At 45.1% G+C, this 24998-nt stretch overlaps 1 protein-coding gene across 1 annotated transcript in view; it reads right to left on the bottom strand.

Annotated features, from left to right (window-relative positions):
* The window catches only part of LOC311143383 (dachshund homolog 1-like), a gene marked incomplete at its 5' end in the record, with an annotated part of 259085 nt that overhangs the window by 71283 nt on the left and 162804 nt on the right, over positions 1-24998 (bottom strand). The window contains one exon of the mRNA XM_084179218.1: positions 18941-19084. Coding sequence (XP_084035344.1) covers positions 18941-19084 — 144 coding nt within the window. The remainder of the gene's footprint in view (positions 1-18940; positions 19085-24998) is intronic.

Raw genomic sequence — 24998 nt, 5'->3', positions numbered from 1 at the left:
TCATTTTGGTATCGAGTATCATGATGGTATCGAGTATTGTGATACTAAACCTGGTGTTGGTATTGTGACAACACTAATGTACTCACACATACACTCACACACACACACAGTATATCATGTGGTAGGAAATATCCAGGAGACAGACAGTGTTGTTTGTCCTGTAAGTATATAAAAAATTCAGCCACCAGCCGCCTACTCCAGATGACTGGGGCTGTGGTGCAATCAATTGCAGATAGCATTTTTTTCCGGGGATATCGCTTTCAGAAGTGTGTTTTAAATAAAGTGTCAACTCCTTCCATCTGGGATATCCTCCATCCAGGATATGCTGGTGAACATATCATACACATTTGATTGATTGATTCAGTCCACATCACTACTTGCAGGCTGTCTATGAAAATAGAATGAATGGTTACAAGAGGTTGAAAAGATCATTCTGTTTAGTTCATTCTGTCATGGAGTCACAATGTAGTATCTATGTATCTGTGATTTGATAATTGTCAACAACAACAAAAACATGATGACATGTCTTTCATAATGTCTCAATCTTTCTCACAAGATACTTCCAAAATTATTATTTTTCCAAATGAACCATGTGCTTGAAAATAACATGCCACACTAAATGTTGACCCTAACTATACAATTACCACATTTATGTAATGCACTAAACAACTTGAGGGACAGAGATGTTATAGACCAGGGTCATTTTCATTTGGCACCAAATTATAGAAAACAGACTGATACTGGGAGGGACAACCTGAACTTGTCCATTAAGAAACGTTTATTTTCATTTTACGTTGCAAAACATATTGCTACGGTGTGCCCCAATATACACAACCCTGATTAACATAATCATCCACATGGCTAGGGATTCCCAGGATGTCCAAGCCTCCAGGAGACATTGATATTATACCATGACCATACTGTTCACATTTCTAGTGTGGGTATGGGCCCATCTCACTTGACATTTGTCACAGGTCACTCACAATAAACTGATAAACACAAACACACACACACACACACACACACACACACACACACACACACACACACACACACACACACACACACACACAATCACACACATGCACACACACACACACACACACACACACACACACACACACACACACACACACACACACACACACACACACACACACACACACACACATAGAGAACCCATTACTAGCAGCTATTACTACTGAGGCTGTAATATATCCCCTGCCAATCAATAGAGTTCTCGTGTCAGGTGACACCCCAAGCAGATAGAGGAATCATTTCCATGTGATACTTAGTAAAAGGCCTCTCCCCCTTTTAAAAAGATTGCTTTCAGTCAAATGGCGAGCCGTTGTCATTTGATTCACGCCGATCTCCGCCATCATTTGGGTGCAATTTGGGGATCGGTTTACATGTGCTGGTCACCAGATCATCTGTTTTAATTACAACATTAGCATTACTCACTCCGGCCTGTTCTCTTCATCCATAACCATCGGTCCTTGAGAGAAAATCAGTACGATCTCTCATAATTCTAACAATTTCAATGAAAAGCATAGGATGGTGTCATGTCTACTTTTGTTAGACTTCAGTGCGGCTTTTGACATTATTATTATAGTCTGTTGCTGGAAAAACGTATGTGTTATGGCTTTACACCCCCTGCTATATTGTGGATAAAGAGTTAACTGTCTAACAGAACACAGAGGGTGTTCTTTAATGGAAGCCTCTCCAATAAAATCCAGGTAGAATCAGGAGTTCACCTTTTTTCAATCTTTACTAACGACATGCCACTGGCTTTGAGTATGCGGAAGACTCAACACTATACACGTCAGCTACCACAGTGACTGAAATGACAGCAACACTTAACAAAGAGCTGCAGTTAGTTTCAGAATGGGTGGCAAGGAATAAGTTAGTCCTAAATATTTCAAAAACTAAAAGCATTGTATTTGGGACAAATCATTTACTAAACCCTAAACCTCAACTAAATCTTGTAATGAATAATGTGGAAATTTGTCACGGATTCAGCCGAGGCTGCTCCTCCTCCTTGCTCGGGCAGGCTTCGGCGTTCGTTGTCCCCGGAGTACTAGCTGCTACCGATCTATGTTTCGGTGTTTGTCTTGTTTGGTCTTTATTGTTTACACCTGTTTCCTATTATGTTGCATTGTATTCCCTTTAAATACCCCTGTCTCTCATAGTTTATTGTGTGTGATTGTTTTTCGTGAGGTCGGCAAGCTGTTGTGTGCCAGTATTGTTTCCTCCCTGTTAGGAGGGGTTTTGTACTTTCTATACTGTGTTCAGTAAAGTACGTCTGCCAGTAGCTCGGTGTCATGCGCTTGACTTCGTTACCGCATACACGTCAGCCTGACAGAATCACACACCACACATGGAGTCAGCAGGAGCGGCGGTGCCAGCTGAATCAATGGAGGAACGCGTCGAACTACAAGCGGCCATGATCCAGGCTCTCGGCACCGCCATGGAACGGGTGGTGAGCACTATGGAGCGATGGGAAAGAGGAGGTCTGCCTACACCTCCTCCGACGATACCACCACCATCGGCGATGCCCATCGCTTCACCTCCGGGGTCCAGTGGGATTCGGCTCTCGCTCCCGAGGGCTTATGATGGCACAGCTGCCGGGTGTCAGGGTTTCATGCTCCAGGTTGAACTCTACCTGGCAACCATCCACCCGGTGCCCTCGGGATACGAGAGCGTGTCCGCCCTCATCTCCTGTCTGTCCTGCAAGGCGCTGGAATGGGCCAACGCCGAGTGGGGGGGAATAGACGCCGCTACTGTCAACTATGCGGAGTTCACCCGCCACTTCAGGGCATTATTCGATCATCCACCAGAGGGGAAAGCGGCGGGTGAGCGTCTATTCCACCTCAGACAGGGGAGGAGGAGCGCACAGGAGTTTGCACTGGACTTCCGGACGCTGGCTGCCAACGCGGGATGGAATGAGAGGGCCCTCATCGACCACTACAGATGTAGCCTGAGGGAGGACGTGCGTCGGGAATTGGCCTGCAGGGACACCCTGTTGGCTACCCGCGGACGTCCGGATTCAGGGCTGTCCATTCCATCCCCCAGCACTTCCCAGCCGACCCCTATGGAGCTCGGAGGTGCTGGAGCTAGGGAGACCAGGAGAGAGACCAGGAGAGAGACCGTCCCCTGCACCAACTGTGGCCGCAGAGGACACACTGCTGGTCGGTGCTGGGGAGGGTCTCCTAGGAATCGAGGCAGTAGGCATCGCACTGATGAGTCATTCCAGGTGAGTAGGCACCCACCTCACCCAGAGCTCTCTGTTGCGCATATGTGTATTAAAGTGGTGTTTCCCGAGGTTTCTCCTCATTCCCAGCATAAGGCGCTAGTAGATTCAGGCGCAGCTGGGAATTTTATCGATCGCCAGTTCACCTATAAGTTAGGGATTCCTATTGTACCAGTTGATGTGCCCTTCCCCATCCATGCCCTAGATAGCCGCCCTTTGGGGTCAGGATTGATTAGGGAAGTCACAGCGTCTCTCAGGATGAAAACGGAGGAGGGTCATGAGGAGATCATTTGTTTGTATTTGATTGATTCTCCTGCGTTTCCCGTGGTGTTGGGGCTTACCTGGTTAACATCTCATGATCCCAACATTTCATGGCAACAGAGGGCTCTCAAGGGATGGTCTGATCTTTGTTTCGGGCGGTGTGTAGGTGTTTCCGTAGGGGCAACGACGGTGGAAAGTCCGAACCAAGTTCCCACCATGCACATTCCACCTGAATATGCCGATTTGGCACAATTACCACCTCATCGACAGGGGGATTGTGCGATAGACCTCCAAGTAGGCACTGCGCTTCCTCGTAGTCATGTTTATCCTCTGTCTCAGGAGGAGACGGCGGCTATGGAGACATATGTCACCGAATCTCTGAGACAGGGATACATACGGCCGTCCACTTCCCCTGCATCATCGAGTTTCTTTTTTGTGAAGAAGAAGGATGGGGGTTTACGCCCGTGTATTGATTACCGTGGTCTCAATCAGATCCCAATCAAATACAGCTATCCTCTCCCTCTGATTGCTAGTATGACTGAGTCATTACACGGGGCGCGATTCTTCACAAAATTGGATCTCAGGAGCGCGTACAACCTGGTGCGCATTAGGGAGGGAGATGAGTGGAAGACAGCATTCAGTACCACCTCGGGTCACTATGAGTACCTCGTCATGCCATACGGTTTAATGAATGCTCCTTCAGTCTTCCAATCGTTTGTGGACGAGATTTTCCGGGACTTGCATGGACAGGGTGTAGTGGTGTATATTGATGACATTCTAATATACTCCGCTATGCGAGCCGAGCATGTGTCCCTGGTTCGACGGGTGCTTGGTAGACTGTTGGAGCATGACCTGTATGTGAAGGCGGAGAAATGTCTGTTCTTCCAGGAGTCCATCTCCTTCCTGGGACACTGGTTGTCCGCGTCAGTGGTGGAGATGGAGATTGACCGCGTTTCTGCCATGCGTAATTGGCAGACTCCCACCACGGTGAAGGAAGTGCAGCGGTTCATGGGTTTTCCAATTACTACCAGAGGTTTATCCGGGGCTTTGGACAGGTAGCAGCTCCCATTACCTCCCTGCTAAAGGGGGGTCCGGTGCGTCTGCAGTGGTCGGCTGAGGCGGACAGGGCTTTTAGACATCTGAAGGGCCTGTTTACCTCGGCTCCGGTGCTGGCACATCCGGATCCCATTTGGCGTTCCAAGTTGAAGTGGATGCGTCCGAGGCTGGGATCGGTGCTGTACTGTCTCAGCGCTCGGGTACACCACCAAAACTCCGCCCCTGTGCTTTTTTTTCTAAGAGGCTCAGTCCGGTGGAGCGCAATTATGATGTGGGGGACAGGGGAGCTGTTAGCTGTGGTTCAAGCCCTGAAGGTGTGGAGGCATTGGCTTGAGGGGGCTAAACACCCTTTTTTCATTTTGACTGACCATCGTAACCTGGAGTACATCTGGGCGGCGAGGAGGCTAAACCCTCGCCAGGCAAGGTGGGCTATGTTTTTTACCCGATTTGTATTTAAGCTCACCTATAGACCAGGGTCACAGAACGCTAAGGCAGACGCCCTGTCTCGACTATATGATACAGAGGAGAGGTCCATTGAGCCCACTCCCATACTTCTGGAGTCTTGTCTGGTGGCACCGGTGGTGTGGGAGGTTGATGCGGACATCGAGCGGGCATTACGTACCGATCCTACTCCCCCACAGTGTCCAGAGGGTCGGAAGTACGTGCCGCTCGAGGTTCGTGATCGATTGATATATTGGGCTCACATGTCACCCTCCTCTAGTCATCCTGGTATTGGTCGGACAGTGCACTGCCTTAGTGGGAAGTACTGGTGGCCCACTTTAGCTAAGGACGTGAGGGTTTATGTTTCCTCCTGCTCAGTGTGCGCCCAGTGTAAGGCGCCTAGACACCTGCCCAGAGGGAAGTTACAACCCCTACCCGTTCCACAATGGCCGTGGTCTCACCTATCGGTGGATTTTGTCACGGACCTTCCCCCCTCCCAGGGGAACACGACGATCTTGGTCGTTGTGGATCGGTTTTCGAAGGCCTGCCATCTCATTCCTATGCCAGGTCTCCCTACAGCCCTACAAACTGCTGACGCTCTGTTTACACACATCTTCTGGCACTACGGGGTACCTGAGGATATAGTGATCGGGGTCCCCAGTTCACCTCTAGAGTCTGGAGGGCGTTTATGGAACGTCTGGGGGTCTCGATTAGCCTTACCTCAGGTTTTCACCCCGAGATTAATGGGCAGGTGGAGAGAGTGAACCAAGATGTGGGTAGGTTTCTGAGGTCCTATTGCCAAGACTGGCAGGGGGAGTGGTCGGGATATATCCCCTGGGCAGAGATAGCCCAAAACTCACTCCGCCACTCCTCCACTAACCTTACACCTTTTCAGTGTGTGCTAGGTTATCAGCCGGTCCTGGCACCTTGGCATCAGAGCCAGATCGAAGCCCCTGCAGTGGACGAGTGGTTTCGGTGCTCGGAAGAAACCTGGAACGCTGCGCATGTCCATCTGCAACGGGCTATCAGGCGGCAAAAGGCGAGCGCCGATCGCCACCGCAGTGAGGCTCCGGTGTATGCACCGGGAGATCGGGTCTGGCTCTCGACCCGAAACCTGCCCCTTCGCCTGCCCTGCCGGAAGCTGGGTCGGCGGTTTGTGGGGCCATTTAAAGTCCTGAGGAGATTGAACGAGGTATGTTATAGGTTACAACTGCCCATTAATTACCACATTAACCCCTTGTTCCATGTGTCTCTCCACAGGCCGGTAGTAGCTGGTCCATTCCAGGAGAGTGAGGTACGAGAGGTTCCTCCGCCCCCACTGGACATCGAGGGGGCTCCGGCGTACTCAGTTCGTTCCATCTTGGATTCGAGGCATCGGATGGGGGGCCTGCAGTATCTCGTGGAGTGGGAGGGGTACGGTCCGGAGGAACGGTGCTGGGTCCCTAGGAGGGACGTCCTAGATCCCTCCATGTTGAGGGATTTCCACCGGAGTCATCCGACTCGCCCTGCCCGCGTACTCCTGGCCGTCCCCTGAGGCCGGGGTCAGCGCACGGCTGGGGCCGCGCGTCAAGGGGGGGTACTGTCACGGATTCAGCCGAGGCTGCTCCTCCTCCTTGCTCGGGCAGGCTCCGGCATTCATCGTCCCCGGAGTACTAGCTGCTACCGATCTATGTTTCGGTGTTTGTCTTGTTTGGTCTTTATTGTTTACACCTGTTTCCTATTATGTTGCATTGTATTCCCATTAAATACGCCTGTCTCTCATAGTTTATTGTGTGTGATTGTTTTTCGTGAGGTCAGCAAGCTATTGTGTGCCAGTATTGTTTCCTCCCTGTTAGGAGGTATTTTGGTATTGTACTTTCTATACTGTGTTCAGTAAAGTACGTCTGCCAGTAGCTCGGTGTCCTGCGCTTGACTTCGTTACCGCATACACGTCAGCCTGACAAAATTGAGCAAGTTGAGGAGACTAAATTGCTTGGAGTAACCCTGGATTTTCAACTGTCATGGTCAAAACATATTGATATAACAGTAGCTAGGATGGGGAGAAGTCTGTCTATAATAAAGCACTGCTCTGCATTCTTAACAGCACTATCAACAAGGCAGGTCCTACAGGCCCTAGTTTTGTCGCACCTGGACTACTGTTCAGTCGTGTGGTCAGGTGCCACAAAGAGGGACTTAGGAAAATTGCAATTGGCTCAGAACAGGGCAGCACAGCTGGCCCTTGGATGTACACAGAGAGCTAACATTAATAATATGCATGTCAATCTCTCCTGGCTCAAAGTGGAGGAGAGATTGACTTCATCACTACTTGTATTTGTGAGAGGTATTGACATGTTGAATGAACCAGGCTGTCTGTTTGAACTACTGGCACACAGCTCGGACACCCATGCATACCCCACAAGACATGCCACCAGAGGTCTCTTCACAGTCCCCAAGTCAAGAACAGACTATGGGAGGTGCACAGTACTACATAGAGCCATGACTACATGGAACTCTATTCCACATCAATTAACTTATGCCAGCAGTAAAATTAGATTTAAAAAAAAAAACAGATAAAAACACACGTTATGGAACAACGGGAACTGTGAAGCAACACAAACATAGACACATGCAAACAAACACACAATAACATTGACTGTGTCCATAAAATGTAAATAGTGTGTATGGGCTGGAAGTAGATGCCTAGGCGTTGTTGTTCACTAGTTTACTCCAAGTGGGGAAAGGGTGGCAGGTTTGGAAATTAATAAAGGGGAATATATATATTTTTTTAAAGGATATGTATGTGTATGTATGTATGTGTGTGTGTGTATATGTGTATGTATATATATATATATATATATATATATATATATATATATATATATATATATATATATATATATATATATATATATATATATATATATATATATATATTATTTATTTATATGTGTATATGTATGTGTGTATGTATGTATATATGTATATATATATAAACATGGGGGATTGGAAGTGATGCAGACAATTACATTGATGGAAGTTACAATATATCTGCAATATTAAGCTGATCTAAAAATAAATACAAATACTTATGTGATTATCACAAACGCTATTAGGTGAACCGTGTATTATACTAATTCATCTTTGTATTATATTAATTCATATCGGAATTGGAATGATGTGTATACAGTAATGTTAAAATTAGTAACTGAAATCAATTAGTATACATTTAAAGAAATGCCATCAGTCTTTACAGTGAAACATGTTTTGTCTTGACATATTAGATGAAGGAATCAAAACATATGAATATAAACCTGTTTGTTCACAGTGTGAAGGACATCCAGTAATTGTGAGATTCTTTAACTCTGTTTGAACTTCTGCTCTTTATCTTGCTTTCTCAGAGGAAACTATGTGAGTGTGTATATAGCTATATGTGTGGTGAAGAATAAATGTGTGATGTACCATGTGAATGTAAGGTTCACAGTTCAATCCCCCCTAGGAAAACTAAAATCCGTTTGACCTCATTTTTACCATCATGTCACCTGTGCAACTAGAGGCGCCAAAATTCTAGATCACCTTTACTCCACACAAGGCTCTCCCTCGCCCTCCCTTTGGCAACTCTGACCATAACTCTATCCTCCTGATTCCTGCTTAAAACCTCCTGATTTCTGCTTACAATTTCTGCAAAACTCAAACTGGAAGTACCAGTGACGCGCTCAATACGGAAGTGGTCCGATGAAGCAGATGCTTCGCTAAATGCCTTCTATGCTCGCTTCAAGGCAAGCAGCACTGAAGGGAGCTTATAGGGAGGAGGTCAGCGACCTGTCAGTGTGGTGCCAGGACAACAACTTCTCCCTCAACGTCAGTCAGCAAGACAAAGGAGCTGATCGTGGACTACAGGAAATGGAGGGCAGAGTACGCCCCCATCCACATCGACAGGGCTGTAGTGGAGAGGATCAAGATCTTCGTTCCTCAATGATCACATCATTAAGGAGTTAACATGTTCCACACACACCAACACAGTTGTGAAGAAGGCATGACAACGCTTCTTCCCCCTCTGGAGGCTGAAAAGATTTGGCATGGGCCCTCAGATCCTCAAAAAGTTCTACAGCTGCACCATTGAGAGCATCTTGACTGGCTGCATCACCGCTTGGTATGGCAACTGCTTGGCATCTGACCGCAAGGCGCTACAGAGGGTAATGCGTATGGCCCAGTACATCACTTGGGCCGAGCTCGCTGCCATCCAGGACCTCTATACCGGTGTCAGAGGAAGGCCCAAAAAATTGTCAAAGACTCCAGCCACCCAAGTCATAGACTGTTCTCTCTGCTACCGCACGGCAAGCGGTACCGATGCACCAAGTCTGGAACCAACAGGACCCTGAACAGCTTCTACCCCCAAGCCATAAGACTGCTAAATAGTTTGTTAAATAGTTAACCAAATAGCTACCAGGACTATCTGCATTGATCCTTTTTGCAATAACTCTTTTGACTCATCACATACGCTGCTGCTACTATTTATTATCTATCCTGTTGCTTAGTCACTTTACCCCTACCTATATGTACATATCTATCTACCTCAATTACCTCGTACCCCTGCACATTGACTCGGTACTGGTACCACGTGTATATCGCCAAGTTATCGTTGCTCATTGTGTATTTATTCCTCGTGTTATTATAATTTTTTCCAATTATTTTTCCATTTCTCTCTCTGCATTGTTGGGAAGATCTACACCTGTACTTACTTTCCTCCATCTTTGATTGTGTTTGTTGTGAAACGACCCTATCAACGTCATTAACATTCAAGCACATTCACAGCCCCATGCGTGCATATTTCAATACCACTTTATTTCACATTACTCAAAAGACCTGCGAAAGCCCGTCATAAGTGAAAGGTTGGAATGTCATCTATTACACAGTATCACATTGAACCCAAGTGACACTGTCTTTTCAAATTGCCGTGATCTCTTCACTCCCCAAAGGTCAGCCCCTATCCCTGCTAAATGCAACCTGACAGTGGATGCTACAAAGGGGACAGCCCGACGCATGCATCACCCGCTGCATCAAAGCCCTCCATATTAATCACTCCAATTAATGAAGAATGAAGCCCTAATGTTGATGAGGGCTGACAAGTCGACTGGTCAGTTGTTTTTATTTAACCATGCCCCTGTCGTGGTGAGGTAACCGCAAGAGACAGTTGTACAAATATTTGCATGACATGAGGTTTGTGTAGCGTGCCACACTTTTTTTCTCTGTCTTCCTCTCTCCCTCTATCTCTGTGATGATCCTCTCTACCTCTCCCTTTCTCTCTTCTCTTGCTCTCTCACAGCTCTAATAAGAATGCCACACCACCACTGCCACTCAAAGATGATATAACTTGATATGGATCATTACAGGAATAATGCTTAATCAATTCTCCTTGTTATTCTAATCTATTTCTGCATTTGTGTGCCTGCACACATTTCCCCCATGATGCATATTCAAATTTTAACGCGGATGCTTAACAGCCGAACGTAAGCGAAATTAGAACGAGGACATTTGACTTCATTAAAATACATAAAAGATTATTGAGTTTATCTTTTGAAATTAAAAATGTGTGTGACGCTCTCTGCTTTATCTGTCACCTGACTCCCCTGGGCCTGAGTCTCTAATAGAGAGGTAGGGAGGACCAAAGCCCAGGAGGAAGAGAGGGAGCGAGAAGAAGGGGAGAGAGAGAGAGAGAGAGAGAGAGAGAGAGAGACCAATCCCGCTGTCCAGCTTTGTTCAGTCTATATAGTATGTCTGTCTGTCTGTCTGCAGGAGTGCAGGCAGTCAGACAGACAGACAATGCCCTAGGCCACCAGTTCAGTGCTAACTAAGTTAATGTCCTAGACCTAGGCCACCAGCGCTAACCAAGCTAGAGTCCTAGGCTACCCAATGCTAACCAGGCTAGCATCCTAGACCACCAGTGCTAACCAGGCTAACATCCTAGACCACCAGTGCTCATTCAATTCAATTTGATGAAACTTTATTTATCACCTCAGGCACAATTAAGAAAGTCATTTTACAAGTATTAACCAAGCTAACATCCTAGGCCACCAGTGCTAAGCAGGCTAACATGGCTAACAAAGCCAGGCACTAGCTAGCGGCTAGATGTGTCCTTCCACCCTGAGAGCTTTATTATTAGAAAGGACATAAACAGACTAATTAAATTGCAGCAGTGAAGCTTGGCTGACAGCTGGTGCAGAGCTTGTGACCAAACATATCCCTATCAAATAGCAGGAGGCACTGCACACTGCGTAAAATGGACCTATTTTATTTACAGTATTTATTATTCAACATTTAGTTATCCAGGTTTGCTTTTGATATCATATCTAGGATTATTTTCTAGGATTATTATGGCTGATTTAATGCATAGTAATTTCTATATCCTGTAATATATTTATTGTAATACCAATGGTTTTATTGTTGTTCCTCTACTAAACCATAACACACAGACACAGACATAAAAAGAAAGTACAACACTTAACATGTATTCTGACTCAGCTTGCAATACAATCAATGCCCTGTAGCCTATCTTAGTGTTTACCCCATATAGAGAGAAACCTAGTTATGCATTGATCTCAGATAATAAGGGCTAACTGTGTTGATGTACCGTCTGGAGGAACAATGTGTCCTGGTTCTATTCTCTGCTGCTATGAAAAAAAACACACACACACACACACACCAAAACTTAACAGGGGGCATTTGGAGCTTGCCAAAATGAATACACCCTGAATAATTGATGAAGGCCTTTTAAAAGAATTGTAATCTGCCTGCTGACGACCACAAACATGAAACCCACTGATGAGGAGAAAATATGGTTTTAACAAGTCAATAATGGCAAGAGCAACCGGAGCAAGCTTAATCAATGAGGCCGCTGCGTTTGCAAACAAGGACCTGAATTATAATGCTGATAATTGATTCTCGCCCCAAGTCCTTTCTCTCTCTCTTTGTCTGTGTCTTTGTGCTCTCCTTCACGTGATGTCATTGTTTATTGATTCCTTCCTCCGAGGGGGGGAGAGATGATGGGAAGTTTCCCGAGTTTGTTTATCGCTGTGACTTCTGCTCCCCTTCTCCCTCCTCCCTCTCTCCTTCCTCCCTCCTCCCTCCTCCCTCTCTCCTTCCTCCCTCCTCCCTCCTCCCTCCTCCCTCTCTCCTTCCCCATTTGAAATTTTGCAAGCCGCCACAAGCAGCTTAACCAAAAAGGATTAAGTCCCATGGCCAACTGAGAACACAGATAATGCTCAGTAATTGGTAAAAAATGAAGATGAATGGGACAGCCAGATAAGGGCCAATTAGTTGCTCGCCGTTTACAGCTGTGGTCTCCTCCTCACGGAGCCCTCTCAGGGGCCCCAGCCAGCTCGCGCACACACACACAAACACACACACACAATAAATAATGAAGAAGTGGAAAGTGGATAGTGGATAGTGGATAGTTTCTTATGATTATCAGTGAAATTTACAAAATATAGATTATTATGTATAGCTTTGTCATACTATAAATTACCAACCACCTAGTTTTGGATTATTTAGAAGGTATATTGCCCTGCTTATGAGAGGAGCTGGCTACTATACCGGGGACTTCCAGCAATTGCGCTAAGCTAACAATATGCTAACTTCAATCATCTCCAAACTGTACGCAGAGACATAAAAATGGTTTCCATGAGTTCGTCTGACTCTGGGTAAGTAGATAAACGACCTAATTTCGAAATCTCACAGTATCCCTTTAAGATGTACATGGCAGCATTGTCTGGTTGATGACGGATGGAATTCCCACACCTAATTACAGACCGAATGTAAGGTCCATTTCCATTACCACAGTGAGGTGGAGTCAGGTGCATGGCCAGAGAATGGGGGTTAGAGAGGAAGAGAAAGAGAGGGAGCTCCACAACATAGAGAGCATAAACAGCGATACAGGATACAATGTCACTAATTACGGTTCCAAGTGAGACTGCCACTGAACCAGTTCTCTTGAAATTGGCAGGTGTTTGTTAGTGGGCAGCAGCTGACAGTGTTTTCTGTCCCGGTAATAAAGGTTGTGGTTGGGGTCAGTGCGTTGGGATTGAATGGCAGGCTGGCTGTTTATCCCACTGAAAGGCCTAGTGCTACATGTGCTCTAACCTGGTTTTGTGATCTATAATTGTGTGTTATTTCCTGACAGCCACAGGAACAATCCAAAATGTACACATTGAGAGGGCCTCTGTACCCCCTTTGAAAACCACACACACACACACACACACACACACACACACACACACACACATACACACACACCACCTCCTTCTCAAGACTGTCAGGGAGAATCAAAGAGAGTGAGAGACAAACATTTTGTCTAATCAGAGAACAAGCTCTCTCTCTCTCTCACACACACACACACACACACACACACTCTCTCTCTCCCTCTCTCCCTCCCTTCCTCCCCTTTCACAGGATGTTTGGCCACTTTGGCTGGGTTTAGCTGGCCGGTTGTTTTTCCTGATAAATAATAACGTTGATGCAAACAGGAAGGTCTAATTGTGATTTAGTGTTTCCCCTAGGCTTTTTTTCAGCAGTGGTGGAATGGTTAGTGGGGGTTGGAGTGGTGGTGGGGGGGGGGGTGCAGTCTCCGACCCAAAGTTTTAACGGCCCTTCTCTTGGCCACAGAGTCGAAATGTTGCCGTTTTAGAGCTAATTTTGCCATGGGGTGGAGAGAACATTTTACAGTTTTAAAGCTAGTTTCCTGCAATTCTACACATTTTAGATTATCCCTGACAATCTAGTTTTTAGTTTGGTGATTGTTAGTGTTCAAAGAGGTTCTTACTAAACAATATATAGCTCCATTATCTTTTCTACAGGACATACTTTATATCAGTCTATAGTCGTTTAAGTGAACACTGACATCTTTTTAACAATCCTGAAAATGATTGGCGACAACGAACATCAATATAGGGGAAACACTGTGATTAATTTTTTATGTGTGGGAGAGAAACATTAGCCTGTTCCATTGACATCAACACAATGATGGCAGACTCACCGCAATCCAACTCCACCAACAGAACAGGGTGTCCTTCACTGTCTCTACCTCTGTCTTTGACTGCCTCTTTCTCTGCCTCTGTCGCTTTATCTGTGTCTGCGTCTGTCTCTGCCTTTGTCCCTGCCTTTATTTATGTCCCTGCCTCTAACACTACTTCTGTATCTGTCTTTACTTCTCTGTCTCTGCTTTTGCGTCTGCCTTGTTTCTATACCTCTGTCTCTGCCGCTGTTTCTTCCTTTGTCTAGAACAAGTAGTAGTAGTATTATACAATTCTCACAATATCATCATCACCATCAACCCTTTTGAATTACTATTTTCTTTGATTTCTATTCACTCTCTCTCTCTCTCTCCCTCTCTTTCTCTTTAAAACAGAGCATTTATTCACATCCTCATCAGCACTGCCCTGCATTGTTATCCACAGTGAGTCCAGACCAACAGAGCCCAACAAGGCAGCAGGCAAATCAAGTTCCCCTCTTGCACAGTCATATAGCTATATCTGTCAAGTGATTTAGAGGCCTGGATTCCGCAGGCATAATGGACTGTAGACCAGGACATATTAGGCATGCAGGAATCCAAACTAGACATGGGACTAAGTACTGCAGGGAAGTAAAACATTTATGCTCTTTATGGTATGTGTCAAAGGATCTGTTTTTTATTCGCTTCGCTCTTAATGCAACAGTGGAAAATAGGACCTTTTTGTTTTAACGCAATAAATGTTCCCTAGCAATGAAAGAGATCCCTTTGCAAATATGGCTATTTCATTTAACCAGATAAGTAATTGAGAAGAAATTCAACTTATAGCTGATCCTCACTGGTCTATTCAAACAAACCATTATGTACAACTGGCAATTGAAACATTGACGGAACGTTGCTTTTTCCTTTAACATTTTTAAATTTTAGTCATTTAGCAGACACTCTTATCCAGAGCGACTTACAGTTAGTGAGTGCATATACACTGCTCAAAAAAATAAAGGGAACACTAAAATAACACATCCTAGATCTGAATGAATGAAATAATCTTATTAAATACTTTTTTCTTTACATAGTTGAATGTGCTGACAACAAAATCACACAAAAATGATCAATGGAAATCAAATTTATCAACCCATGGAGGTCTGGATTTGGAGTCACCCTCAAAATTAAACTGGAAAACCACACTACAGGCTGATCCAACTTTTATGTAAAGTCCTTAAAACAAGTCAAAATGAGGCTCAGTAGTGTGTGTGGCCTCCACGTGCCTCCCTACAACGCCTGGGCATGCTCCTGATGAGGTGGCGGATGGTCTCCTGAGGGATCTCCTCCCAGACCTGGACTAAAGCATCCGCCAACTCCTGGACAGTCTGTGGTGCAACGTGGCGTTGGTGGATGGAGCGAGACATGATGTCCCAGATGTGCTCAATTGGAATCAGGTCTGGGGAACGGGCGGGCCAGTCCATAGCATCAATGCCTTCCTCTTGCAGGAACTGCTGACACACTCCAGCCACATGAGGTCTAGCATTGTCTTGCATTAGGAGGAACCCAGGGCCAACCGCACCAGCATATGGTCTCACAAGGGGTCTGAGGATCTCATCTCGGTACCTAATGGCAGTCAGGCTACCTCTGGCGAGCACATGGAGGGCTGTGCGGCCCCCCAAATAAATGCCACCCCACACCATGACTGACCCACCGCCAAACCGGTCATGCTGGAGGATGTTGCAGGCAGCAGAACGTTCTCCACGGCGTCTCCAGACTCTGTCACGTCTGTCACATGTGCTCAGTGTGAACCTGCTTTCATCTGTGAAGAGCACAGGGCGCCAGTGGCGAATTTGCCAATCTTGGTGTTCTCTGGCAAATGCCAAACGTCCTGCACGGTGTTGGGCTGTAAGCACAACCCCCACCTGTGGACGTCAGGCCCTCATACCACCTTCATGGAGTCTGTTTCTGACCGTTTGAGCAGACACATGCACATTTGTGGCCTGCTGGAGGTCATTTTGCAGGGCTCTGGCAGTGCTCCTCCTGCTCCTCCTTGCACAAAGGCGGAGGTAGCAGTCCTGCTGCTGGGTTGTTGCCCTCCTACGACCTCCTCCACGTCTCCTGATGTACTGGCCTGTCTCCTGGTAGCGCCTCCATGCTCTGGACACTACGCTGACAGACACAGCAAACCTTCTTGCCACAGCTCGCATTGATGTGCCATCCTGGATGAGCTACACTACCTGAGCAACTTGTGTGGGTTGTAGACTCCGTCTCATGCTACCACTAGAGTGAAAGCACCGCCAGCATTCAAAAGTGACCAAAACATCAGCCAGGAAGCATAGGAACTGAGAAGTGGTCTGTGGTCACCACCTGCAAAACCAGTCTTTATTGGGGGTGTCTTGCTAATTGCCTATAATTTCCACCTGTTGTCTATTCCATTTGCACAACATCATGTGAAATGTATTGTCAATCAGTGTTGCTTCCTAAGTGGACAGTTTGATTTCACAGAAGTGTGATTGACTTGGAGTTACATTGTGTTGTTTAAGTGTTCCCTTAATTTTTTTGAGCAGTGTATTTTTCATACTTAAATGTGGAAGAAGTGTTGGCTTTCCCTTTTTAAACATTGCTTAAACTTTGCTCTCTTTACATTGTCCATCTAATAAGACTATACTATACTAATTTCATTCCCAGACACTTCTGCCCAAATGTGCAAAGAGAAAGAGTCAGGTGGATCAACGTGTCAAACTTGGCCTTCCTTAGCCAATACAGAAAGACTGGGAGAAACTCCCGGCACATAGGCATTGGCTTAATCATCTTAATCTACCAACCAATCATCTCCCACAACACCTTCCCCCTAACCCTCCCCCGTGCGTGTGCCTTGCATGTCTTGTGTACCTCTTTTTACGGAGCCACACCTCGCAGTTGTGTGATTCGCTAAAACTAAATGAGGACACTGTTCCTTTCTCTCTCTGTTCCTTTCTTCCATCTGTAGAGACTATACTAGGGCCATATACTGTATCTCCTGTGGATTATCTTGATGACTTCTGCTGGCCACCCCTGTCACACAAGAGTGTCTGATATAAACAAGAGATTGCTGTGACACCCAGTAATCAATATAAGGATGGCTTCAGTACCAAACATAATTTGTCTCAGCAAGCCATTCCTTTGACCAAACGAAGCATTAATTCCAATCATAAATCTGAGGCCAATTTCAATCCAGGGAGTGAGAGGGGAGAGAAGGAGAGAGAGAGTGAGACAGGCGAGATAGAAAGAGAGAAGGGGGGGAGAGAGCGAGAGAGAGCGAGAGAGAGAGAGAGAGAGAGAGAGAGAGAGAGAGAGAGAGAGAGAGAGCGAGAGAGAGAGAGAGAGAGAGAGAGAGAGAGAGAGAGAGAGAGAGAGAGAGAGAGAGAGAGATGAGGTTCTCTGTCTGCCTGCCTAGCCCCTAATGATTTATTTTCTACATTTCTGCGAGAGAGATTTGTCCATACGCAGTGACAGGTCACCTTCAAACGCCAGTGGCAGACTGTTCATCACCATGAACACGAGCAACTCATCGCTGCAAGTAAATATTAAAGGAAAATAATCCAATTGATTGTGGATGGGGCCAAGAGGCGTCACCGTCATATATTTCACTCAGGGAGCTAATGTCGTGACCGGCGCACCCACACTCACAAACACACATGCACACACACACAAAAGAGAAATAAACACAGACATGCATACAGACGTACACACACACACACACATGCATGCGCACTCACACACACACACCGCTGCTCCCTTCTACAGAATTATGATTCTTCAGGGAGTGCTTTCTTATGTGTGGCTGGCTGGCTGGCCGTGTGCTCAAGGTTACAATTTAAATTGTAAAAAGATAAAACAGTTTATTTTCAGCTCCATTGCCGTAGCCTTGCTGTTCTTATTCACATTTATCTTGATTTCGGTGACCTCATAGCCTCGTTTTCTCATTGGTCGTAGACCCGTTTTCATTTTTTTGGGATTGATGACCTCAGAGCTCATGAATTGTGCTTCTTTGTTCAATCTGCTTAGCGACAGCATCCTGTTTTTACCCAAATATACAGTGTCAAGTACTTCTGTCGAGACACTTAGAGTAAGTGAATCAAAAACACTATTTAGTGAATCAAAGCTTTAGGGATTACATGGAGCCTATAATTTGTAATGGGCTCATAATAATTCAACACTATATTAGAATTTTCCACAATACGCTAAGTGGCTCGGTGGCGATATGAGCAAAATCCGTCTGCATTTGTGGGCTAATAATTAATTGAAATGGCACATATTGAAAAAGCAATGCTCTTGCTGTGATTAAATTAAAGAAATTAGAGACTGAGTTTATGGCTAATAGCTTTGGGATACAGTGTTCATGGATTAAACTTTGTATTAACAATGTCTGTGTTGTTTTTAGATTGGATATGAAGGCTGGGGATTTTACATAGCAGTAGAGAACAAGACTTTACAGACAGAATGTACCATTTGCATTACAAAGATGTGGACAAATGCAAATAATGATACAATTGTTTTATAGACATCCAACTTAATATACTAGCCAATTGTAGTGAACATACAAGGCTATTTTGTAGATGTTTCAACTGGACCTGTATTCTTTGAACTGTCCACACTCTGCTCCAAACTGGCAAGAATAGATATGTTTGGAATCCAGTACCTTAGCTTGGTGAGTATCTTTGAGCTGTTGGTGCATTTAAGCTTGTAGTGGCATTCAGCTGTACAAATGTACAGCTTTGGTTCAACACAAGCTGTATATAGATGACATCTGCAAACTCTGATACTCGTCTTTTGTTATGTATGTGTCTGTGTGTCTGTACCGGTGTGCGTCTGCATACGTATTCATACCTGCATTGCTATCTGCATGCATGTCTTTGTGTGAGTGTGAAGACCTGTATGCACCTGTACGCTTGCATGTGTGTGTGTGAAGGGCACACTGACTGACTCACCCACGCTGGAGCTGAGGTCTCCGTTCTCACCGTCTGCCCCATGCTGGTTGGCGTTGCCGTGGTAGCCGCTCATCACCTCCAGCTTGATCTTCTTCACCTTCATGGCTTCGACGATGGCTGCGGTGGCAGCTGCCGCCGCTGCCGCTGTCAGCCCTTAACACACCACACCGGAGAGGACACAGTTAGATACACACTTAGAATACAACACTTAGTTGGTCTAGACCAGGGGTTGGCTGCTTTTTTGAAGGATGTATTTACATTTTTATATTAAACATCTTATGAATTATTATTTTATGAATCATTAATACATAATTCATAACTAAAATGTGTATCATGAATGGTCCGCCACTCAAAGGACATCCAGGCAACTTCACACAACTGTAGGAAGCATTGGAGTCAACATGAGCCAATGGGCCAGCATCACTGTGGAATGCTTTCGACACCTTGTAGAGTCCATCCCTGACGAATTGAGGCTGTTCTGAGGGCAAAAGGGGGTGCAACTCAATATTAGGAAGGTGTTCCTAATGTTTTGTACACTCAGAGTATATGGCTTGCCTGAAGGCCAAAAAAAGAAGAGAGCAATTCATGAATACATACAGTGTATCACATACTGAATATGTACAGTATATACATCAAGAACATTGAATAAAACATTGATTGAGTGATTTATTAATTTTATTTAGGGTAAAACAAGTTGAAAAAGTGGCATTCAGCTGTACAAATGTACAGCTTTGGTTCAACACAAACTGTATGTAGATGAGATCTTCAAACTCTGATACTCGCCTTGCTTAAGTATGTGTCTGTGTGTGTCTGTGTGCAAGTGTGTGTGTGTCTGTGCCAGTGTGCGTCTGCATATGTATTCATACCTGAATTTGTATCTGCATGCGTGTGAGTGAGGACCTGTATGCAAATTATCGTGCACATGTGCTGTTCTGACGGCAAAAAGGGGTGCAACTCAATATTAAGTAGGTGTTCCTAATGTTTTGTACAGTCAGTGTATATGGCTTTTCTGAAGGCCAAAAGAAGAGTGCCACCTGTTGGTCGGTGGTCTCCGAAAGAGGACTGATAATGACTAGCAGGTGACAGGGACACAATTCACACTTTATTCCACAACCAACGAAGGCATACATGCACAACTTTAAAGAGAAGGGAACTAGTGGTAGTGGTTTCTACAAGAGAGAGAAATACAGAGAACGTATTACATTGTGGTAATAACAGGATAGTGACTGTATAATGACAATAGAGAATGTACATGATAGCAATAGCATACCAGATAACTATACAGTCACAATGTGCTATGGCAATAGGCAATAAAACTTCAAGGCATCATGCAGCAGCTAGTATCATAGGCTAATAAGCATAGCACTCAAAGGGAACAATATATACAAAACAATGAGCTAGCATGCTAGCTAGACCATGGGCTGGTGGGTGTAAAACACTGCACAGTATGTAGCACAACTAACATTAGCAAACTAGCGGTGTTGGTAAATATTGCTAACATACACACAGTAATATGTACAATAGCAGCTGGCACGCTAGGCTACATAGCACAGTGATAAATGCAGTATACAATTAGCGGCTAGCATAGTGCTAGCATGCTAGGTGGCTATGCTAATGTGTGAACAGTAGGCATCTCAAACAGGGGTATTCAAACGGGGGTCCTCATTTTTTTCAGCTTCCAGGAATTATGTACAGATCCTTGCGAAATGGGGCCGTGCAATATCATGCTGAAACGTAAGGTGATGGCGGCGGATGAATGGCACGACAGTGGGCCTCAGGATCTCATCACGGTATCTCTGTGCATTCAAATTGCCATAGTTAAAATGTATTTTCGTTAAATGTTCGTTGTTCACAATGTTGACATCAGCAATCCGCTCACCCACACGACGCCACACAACGAAACTGTGATTCCTCTGTGAAGAGCACACTTCTCTAGCTTACCAGTGGCCATCGAAAGTGAGCATTTGCCCAGTAAAGTCTGTTACGACGCCGAACTTCAGTCAGGTCAAGACCCTGGTGAGGACAAAGAGCACGCAGATGAGCTTCCCTGAGATGGTTTCTGACAGTTTGGGCAGATATTCTTCGGTTTTGCAAACCCACAGTTTCATCAGCTGTCCGGGTAGAGAAATTAACATTCAATTCTCTGGCTACAGCTCATGTGGACATTGCAGCAGTCAGCATACCAATTGCATGCTCCCTGAAACTTGAGACATCTATGGCATTATGTTGTGTGACAAACCTGCTCATTTTAGAGTGTCCTTTTATTATCCCCAGCACAAGGTGCACCTGTTTAATCAGCTTCTTGATATGCCACACCTGTCAAGCGGATGGATGATCTTGGCAAAGGGTAAACGGTCACTAACAGAGATGTAAAAAAAAAATTACAAAACATTTGAGAGAAATAAGCTTTTTGTGCGTTTCCCCCAAAATTTCTGGGATGTTTTATTTCAGTTCATGAAACATGACACTTTACGTTTATATTTTTGTTCAGTGTATGATGTGAGGAGGTTATTATAATGAAAAATCTATTCATTTTAAAATGTTGATTATTTGTCCTTGCCATTATCATTCACCAACCCAGTCTCACAGATTATTGTGAAATAGACACACATTGCTTTTTGGAAATTTGTGACAGGCACACAAAATAGTCAATAAAGACAGTAAGTTACTTAAGACAGAAAAAATAAGAGGGAAGTTGGCCAGGGAGGATGGGTGGGTGTATAATGTGAATATCTAGAAACCCAAAGGTTGTGTGTTCGAATCTCATCATAGAAAACTTTTTCACTAATTAGCTACTTTGCAACTACTTACGACTTTTGAGCTACTTTGCAACTACTTAGCATGTCAGCTAACCCTTCCCCTAACCCTAACCTTAACCCTTTAACCTAACTCCTAAACCTAACCCTTTTACTACTTAGCTAGCATGTTAACTAGCCCTAACCTTAACCCCTAAACCTTAATCCCTAACCTTAACCCTTAGCCTAACTAATGTTTGCCACCTAGCTAGCCTAGCTAATGTAATCCACAACAAATTGGAATTTGTGTAATGTGTACGAATGCGTTATGAAGAAAGAAAATCGTGTAATACACACGAAATGCGTTGTGACGAAAATCGTGTAATACACACGAAAAAGTGGTCTTTCATGTGCCTGTCACAAATTTCGAATAAGTAATTTGTGTCTATTTCACAATAAGCTGTGATAGTGTGTTGCATTCACCGGTTTGCCTGGACTGAGGTCCCTGGGCAAGAAAAGGTTGAAGACCCCTGCTCTACAATATGACCATGGGGGCAGCCATCTTGGGTTGTGCAACAACAAAATGACAGCCCTCTTAAGGCCCATAATGACTAATAGGGAAAGTCTCTATACCTGGCCTGAACACTTAAAGCGATGCTTCCAAACTTTTGTATAATTTCAGCCAGTAGTTTTGAAAGTGGTGCTCACAAGTCAAAACGGGTCCTTGTTTTTTGTGTATTACGTCATCCATTTGTGTACTACGTCATCCATTTAGTATGATATGTTAAGTCCTGCAAAAATATATAATTTGCAATTCATATGATATGCTACGAATCCAATTCGTACAGCATGTTACAAATTTGTTGTGCTTAAGATCCCAGACTGCATCTTTAAGTACACAGACTAGCATATCGGACAATACACCTTGACCAATAAATCCTACTTACATTTACAAGGACCCACTACATGCTAGTGGAGGAGAGAAGGGTCTATTGGTGAGTGGTCCAGCTGTGTGAAGTGCAAGGCAGAGGTTTATGAGAGATATCCTCACTCTGCCACTGCTTGCTGGATACTGAGCCCAGACTGGGCTGGAGCAAGCTCTTATCCCACCTGCCTACTGGACAGATGCCCTGAGGAGATGCAAATGGTCAGGGTCAAAGGTGGTGATGGGGCGGTCAAGTGTCCCAATCAGAGGTCACTGGGTGTGCTCTAGAAAGACCCCTGGCAACAATCACTAGCAATAGTGGCCAGGGCCAGAAGTGTGAATGACTGGTGGATGGTAGCCTCTGCTGGGGCTGGAGAGTTGTAAAGCTTGTCTCGTACCAGGGCCAGAGAGAGGGATTGAGACAGGGTTTTCTACAGCCACCACAAAATGTATGAAGTACATTTTCACCTCAAATTCTCTGGTGAGGACGTGGCTGTGTGTCCTCTGTATTCTCCCTGTAAAGTCCAGTGGCGTTTGTAAGGCACCAAGAAGGTGGAAGTCCTGCCTCCTCATGTCGCCACCCCTTCACTGGCATGTGTGGAGCGGGCAGTGGTCACAGTGTCTGTGAGTTAAGTCTGTCCAGCAGGAGTAAGGGTGGTCCGTGCCTGTGCTGCTGGAGGTGTCCAGGTTGGTGGAGGTGACCATCCCACGTAATTGGGCCAGGCATCCCTGGCTGGAGCGGGGCGAGAGAGCTTCTCAAGTTGAGGCTCTCCTACAGGGGCTGGATAGGCATAGAGGTCCGTAGGCAGAGGCAGGCCCAGATATGGTCCAGGCAGTGGATCCAGGACTGGCGCTGGGTCAGCTGATGAGCCGAGGATAAGGACAGGCATCAGACCCATGGCTGGAGCTGGGTTGGGCGATTGCATTGGTCTGTCCTTGTGGGCCAATGAGTGCCGTGGACCCAGCTCTGGAGCTGGTTCAGCCAATGGTGTTGGGCCCGGGACAGGAGAGGGAGGCGGACCCAGGACTGGAGCTGAGTCGGCTAGTGGGTCCAGGATAGGGCCGGACTGGTCCTCCAGGACGGCAGTGGACATCGTGACCAGAACTGCAGTCTGGTCTGATGCTGGCAGGTCCAGGAGAGATACAGAAGGCTCACCTGCTGCTGGAATCTGAAGCGTCAAGTGGGACTCTGGTTGGAGAGTCGGCTTGGGCGTCATGTCCAGGCTGAGCAGGTCTACAAGGGCAGCAGACAGTGTAGGGACCAGCACCCCCGTCCCCAGGGAAAGTTGCACCCCTGCTTTTAGACATATATGATATTGGGATTACTCCGAATATCACACATGGACGTTTCCTATGACCGGATATGGACTCATTCAATATTCTGGGATATGTGACATCCTATTTTCTCTCTTCATGTTGACAAATACTGACTGTATACATCGCATATCTGTATTTTCTCAGCACACTCCAGATAATAAGCTATATTGATTCCAGATATGCTTGTCTTGGCTGAGGTCCATATCCGGATCTTAATATGCTTTTTGATATGCTGAAAATAAGGACAATTTCTGATTCATTTCTGAGTTTTCACCACATGCTCGATAATTTGTCAAATATGAAATCCATATTTTTATTTAATGTACAAATAATTTTTTGGATTCCCTCCGGATATCATCCATGGTATGTCTGGATATTGACTCATTAGATATCCTGAGATAGGCCTATGTGGACATCTTATTTTCTCTACATGATGACAAATACTGACAGTAGGCCTACATAGTATATTTTCTCAGCACATACAATGCATATGCTCTTGACTGAGGTCCATATCAGGATCTTGATATGCTTTTTGATATGCTAAATCAGGACCATTTCTGATGCTTATTTAAGTTGAGGACATGTTCAATAATTTGACAAATATTAAATCCATATAATCCTTTCAGACACTAGCTAAACTTTTTGTATGCCATCTGCATAAAGGCATGCGGAAACTGCAAGCTAAAAACACTGTAACTGGTAGACTAGCAACAATAATCACTTATTTTTTTGCTGAGTTCCAACTGTCATTTTTTTATTTGTGTGCCACAAATTAATTTGTAAACAGTGTGTGGTCGAACTGACAACTGGAGAAACAAAGAAGTGAGAAGCTGTTCAGAAAATACCTCAAAGAAGTTAACACTAAAATTAGTCCCTAATTTGAGATGTTTTATTTAACTAAGTAACTAGAATCAAGAACATTAGCTAATTTGGCCAGCAGACAGTAGGGCTAGCTAGCTAGGCTTGATTATGTGAAATTACAATATTTTCTTGCAATATCGACACATTTTTGATTCATGATTTATGCATTGACAGTTTGGAGTGGATCACAGACCAATACTACCAGCACCTTGGGTCTGGA

This window comes from Coregonus lavaretus (genome assembly GCF_964263955.1).
Source record: "Coregonus lavaretus genome assembly, chromosome: 16".
Classification (NCBI taxonomy): Eukaryota; Metazoa; Chordata; class Actinopteri; order Salmoniformes; family Salmonidae; genus Coregonus; species Coregonus lavaretus.
This window is presented reverse-complemented; position numbering and strand designations above follow the sequence as displayed.